Here is a 5,385-nt window from a genome sequence, read left to right as displayed (position 1 = left end):
GTATAGTAGCTCAATTCACAGTAGCTAATCTGTGGAACCAACGTAGGTGTCCCACAATAGATGAATGGATTAAGAAAATGTGGTATATATACTCAATAGACTATTACTCAGCTTTAAAGAAGAGTGAAATTATACCATTTATTAGTAAATGGTTGAAGTTGGAGAAAATTATACTAAGTGAAATAAACCAACAAAACCAAAGGCCAAATGTTCTCTCTAATATGCAGATGCTAATTCACAATAAGGCAGAGGAGACTAGGGAAAATAGCATTACCTTAGATTAGGTAGAGGAAAGTGATGGGATGGGAGGAAAGAGGTTGTAGTGATACAAAAGGCATTAGAAAAAACAGACATTATTACTTTATGTATATATGTGACTACATGAAAAATATGATTCCACAAGAGGTACACTCAGAAAAATGAGAAATTATATCACATCTATGTATGACATGTCAAAGTGCATAAATGCAGTCTACTGTCAAGTAGAACTAATTAAAACAAATTAAAAATTATATAAATATTTTACAAAAAGTATGTACAGGTACTATTACTTTGTATGTAATAATACTTCCCTTCTAAAAACTTACTGATACAGGAAACTCTACAAGTCTAACAACATAACTTATCACTCACCCTTCCTTTCAAAAAACACTTCACTTCATGTCCCATGCTTCTGATATTAGCCAAAATCTTCTCCTTTGATATTTCATAAATACTCTTGAGTGGCATCATTTATATATATTTTGTGGATGAAAATATAATGAGAAAAGCCATTATATCTTTATTTAATATTTTGGAGTGTCACTGAACTTTGCAAGTCTTCTATAGAGAGATTTTTCATCTTTTTCCCTAGTTCTCTAGGGAGTGTGAAATGTGCCCCAAGACGCTTGGATGCCTGAGACCAAGTTAAAACAGTGAAGTTCTACATAAGACACCAATTTCTTACAAAGAGAATCAGAGACATGGATTCTTGAAAGGTTTTTTCAGATCAACATAAGGAGCTTATCCTATTGTAATCTCTGTTTGGGACAACTGCGAGTACAATCGCTGGGTGATCTGTATCCCTAACACTCTCCTCAGAGCCTTAGCTACATTTGTATTCCAGAGAGTATAAATCAGAGGATTCAGAGTGGGAGTAATGATCCTATAGAACACAGAACCAAATTTGTCTTGCAGTGGAGTGTGCTGGGACCTGGGCCTCACGTATGAGAAGATGCAGGCACCAAACCAGAGAGACAACACAATGAGGTGGGAGCTGCAAGTGGCAAAGATATTTCTCTTACTCCCAGATGAATGCATCTCAAAGACATTGTGCAGGATGAAGCCATAGGATGTAGAAACCAGGATGATGGGGAGGAGGAGAAGCACGATGGTGCTGATGAACACTGTGGACACATAGACAGTGACGTTAACACATACCAACTTCACGACAGCTGGATACTCACAGTAGAAGTGGTGTATTTTCTGAGTCCCACAGAATGGAAAGTGCATCAAGATGACTGTGCGAATTAGGGAGTTCAGAGATGCCCCCAACCATGAGGTGAGGGCCATCATCAATGCCACCTTCCTGCTCATGAGCACAGTGTAATTCAGAGGCTGACAGATGGTAACATACCTGTCATAGGACATGAGAGCTAGCAGAAGACACTCAGCACTACCCAGAGACACATAGAGGAAGTGCTGGGTGGCACATCCCAAGAAGGAGACGGACTTGGTGCCAGACAGGTTTTTGGTAGCCATCTTGGGGATGGTTGTGCAGACGTGCATCAGGTCCATGAGGGACAGCTGGCTGAGCAGGAAGTGTGTGTGAAGCCCATGGTCCACACAGATGAGGAGGATGGTGAGGGTGTTGCCACTCAGTGCAACAAGGTAGACCATCATGGTCAGGCAAAAAAGGAAAAGGTGGGTTGTGGAGTCATCAAAGAGCCCTTCAAAAATGAAGTCTGCCAGAGACATCTGATTCCTCAGCCACATGCTTCCTTCTCAGTTCCTAGGGAAACAGGGAGTGGAGACAGATTGTGATGCCAGAAATATGAGATCCTGTGTACATGGCGATAAGCTCTCTTGATCCAATAAAACATTTGTGAAGAGATTTTTTTCTCTATTTGTAATTAATCTGAAGTTGAAATTATTGAAATTAAGTTTTTCAAAACAAGAGAAACCTAAAATTTGTCATTATGATCATGGTCATTTGAAATTCCAAGACTCTATTAAGGGCCAAAATTTATGACTCTTCTTACTAAATGTAGGCATATGTGTATGTAATCATATGTTTGATTTGTATTAGTGTGTGTCTATGTTTGTATGGTTGTTGGATTATGTTTCTGATTTTACAGGCAGCTTATAACAACAGCAGCTGAACCACTAAGACATTCCTATTAATACATGTAATGGTTAAGGGTTGCATTACAGAACTTTGGCCTTATTTCTTTGTGGAAGCTGGTTAAGGAGTTGGTGCACTGCTGTCATGTTTAAGTCTGATGTGGAAACCTTAAGTCTACAGGACAAGCAGTAGAAAGGGAAGATAGTACAAAGCAGGGCAGACAAGAGACAGACGAAATCCAAAAGCATGAGCTGTGACCCCACAAGAGAACACAAACAAACAAAAAAGAGTCAGTTCTGCTTGCCTATGGAATTAGGCACTCGGGTTCTTTTTTTGTATTGGCTCTTTTGAATTCTACAAACCTTTTGGGTTTCTTTTAACATAATTAAAAATGTTAAAATAGGCCTCAATTAAGACCCTATGCTTCCCTTTTTCCTCTTCTCCTCCCTTCCTCTGATTACTTTCCTCTACTCTGCTGATCTGCCATTATTTATAGCTTTTTATTAGTCACTTGTGGATATACATCCAGATGAGATCTATATGGTATGTTCATATAGGTACATGGAACTTTAAGTCATATTTTTAGTAAGCTGAATGCCCACGCCTAGCCCAGAATTCAAAGAGCCTAAAGGAGAATCCTGCGGAAGGTAGAGCAACTGCAGGCCCAGCGACTGCTCCATACCAGTGAGAAATGAGCCAGCAGATCTCCAACAACGTATTAATACTACAGGATGATTTCTTCCCTTCTGCCCTCTAATCTCCCAGGAAGCTCCTCTAAGACCCACCTTTACTAGAAATGATGGATTAGAGGGAATTTGGTGAGATGTAGTTCATCCTAGAAAATGTCACACATCGCAAAGTCACTGCAGTCCATCTTCTCCCCTTTTGGTACACATGCACACCTCCATCTGTCAGGTTAACCTCCAAATACAAAAATGATACCTGTGCAACTAAATAAAATACATGCAGCATGAAGGCAAACACGTTAACACTTTCTCCAGAAGAAAATCCAAAGTTCTTTATTTTGCCTAGGGGAGACATTCATTCCTCTGATACATGTTTCCCCTTTTATATCTAGGACTTCAAAATTTTCTGGATGATTTATATGAGAAAGATTTATACAAAAAATGTTGGGAGTCGCCCTGGCTCCAAAGATGGCACCGACCACGCTTCTCTTCTGGTACTAACTTCCCCATGCCCAGAGACAGTGGCGGGAAGAGCTGCCCAATGGTGAGCCCTGCTGACCCTCATGATCCTTACCCACCAATCAGAAAGTGCCCTGTGCCAATACCTTGCTCTGTTGAATGGTTCCTGGCTCTATAAATGTGGAAAGCTATTCCTCAATAAACAGGTACTTCTCCGATGACAAGCCTTGTCCGGTCGTTCTTTCAGAAACAACAAATACTCATTACTACCCATCACGGGATAGATCTTATCCAACAAAAGGGTTAACCAGTACTTTGGATATCAACCCCTTTTTCCTCACTCAGTCCTGGCATCTTCCCAATAGATCCATGAACAAACTGGATATGGCATCAGGGGTAAAGATTATTCCTGGATTCAGCAAGATGGACGTATACTCACCAAAGCCAATCTGTCTGAAGCCCCTGTTGAATACTCATGGCTAATAGAAAAGACCAACCTGAGTTCCCAACATCGCACCATTCCCTGGGGTGATCAGCCAGCCCCTTCATAGCACATTGATGACATTGGACCACGTTCAACATGAAAGGGACACTCTTTTTTTTCTGGACTGGACATTCACTCTGGGTATGGATTTTGCTTCCTCTCCTGAAGTGCTGCTGCCAGAACTAACATCTCTGGACTCACAGAATGCTTTATTCACCATAAGAGTATTCCACGCAGCATTGCTCCTGATCAAGGAGTTTGATTCACAGCAAACAAGTGTGCAATGTGGCCGGTGATAATGGGATTTGTTATACTTAACATAGGTCCTCCATCTTCCTGAAACACAGAACCTGATAGAATGATAAAATATCCTTGGAAGACTCTGCCTCAAGCAACACCTAGGTGGCAACACTTCTCATTGCTAGAGCAATGTCCTCCAGGATGTGATACATGCTCGATGTCTGCATCTAATTAATGGTACTGCTTCTCCCACAGCATGAATTCATAGGATCATACCCGCATGAATTCAATGGATAGAAATGAGAGTGTGTTCTCCCCCTATAACATTGATGTCTATGACCCACCATCATTATGTGTTCCTTCACTTTTCAGTTCTGCTGTTTAAGAAAATTCTTAGCGACAAAGAGAGAGATGCTTCCACCCAGACACAAATTGATTCCATTTTCTGAGAGTTGAGATTGCTCTACTGCCACTTTAGGATTCTCATTATAGCTGAATCAACAGGTGAAAAAGAATCATTCTGTGGCATATAGTGATTGATTCTGACTAGGAATGGGAAACTGAGTTGCTACTACACAATACAGAGAGCAAGAGCAAGTGTGACATAGGACATTTTTCTAGTGCCTCTTCAAACTCCCAGGTCCTGTGATGGAGGGCAACAGGAAACTAAATTCCAAGTCAGGTCACACTGATAAAGGCTCAGATCCTTCAGAGATGAAGGTTTGGGTCACCCACCTGACTAGCAACAGTGACCAGCTGTGAACCAAGGCAATATGTACTGGGGAGTGAAATAGGATGGTTATAAACACCAGTAATGACCATGTGGAAAACCCTCAGGAACACAGACTGCCATACTTTTGCATTTCTTCTTAATGCTGATAAGAATTTGTTTATTTATATTATACAAATTAAGTGTTTATTTCATTGTCATCCTCTTATCAAACATGAGGTGTGAATACTAGCTAAAATCATATCTTAGTATTTAAATAACTGGATATAAATGAAGGAGTATGAATCAGTAGAAACAGAATAAATTTCACACAAAATACAAAAAAAAAAGGATTTTTTCCCTTAATGAGGAAAGGGTTGTATATTTTATATACTTTTCTTGGGAAAAGTTGAGGACGTCTTAGGTTATCCATAGAATAGTAAGATTAGGTAGAAGAATATTTTATGTTGTCTTTATTTGAATA

At 40.0% G+C, this 5,385-nt stretch overlaps 1 protein-coding gene across 1 annotated transcript; it reads right to left on the bottom strand.

The window, feature by feature from the left end:
- Window positions 1–1,002: 1,002 nt before the first annotated feature.
- Window positions 1,003–1,974, bottom strand: LOC101969086 (olfactory receptor 2AE1). Its single transcript, XM_005341199.2, has one exon. The coding sequence runs from the start codon at window positions 1,972–1,974 to the stop codon at window positions 1,003–1,005; it is 972 nt and encodes a 323-aa protein (XP_005341256.2).
- Window positions 1,975–5,385: the final 3,411 nt, after the last annotated feature.

The sequence above is a fragment of the Ictidomys tridecemlineatus genome, chromosome 10 (assembly GCF_052094955.1).
Source record: "Ictidomys tridecemlineatus isolate mIctTri1 chromosome 10, mIctTri1.hap1, whole genome shotgun sequence".
Lineage (NCBI taxonomy): Eukaryota > Metazoa > Chordata > Mammalia > Rodentia > Sciuridae > Ictidomys > Ictidomys tridecemlineatus.
This window is presented reverse-complemented; position numbering and strand designations above follow the sequence as displayed.

What these genes read in the sequence shown, in the direction of transcription:
- LOC101969086 (XM_005341199.2), bottom strand. Translation starts at nt 1,974, where the DNA reads ATGTGGCTGAGGAATCAGATGTCTCTGGCAGACTTCATTTTTGAAGGG.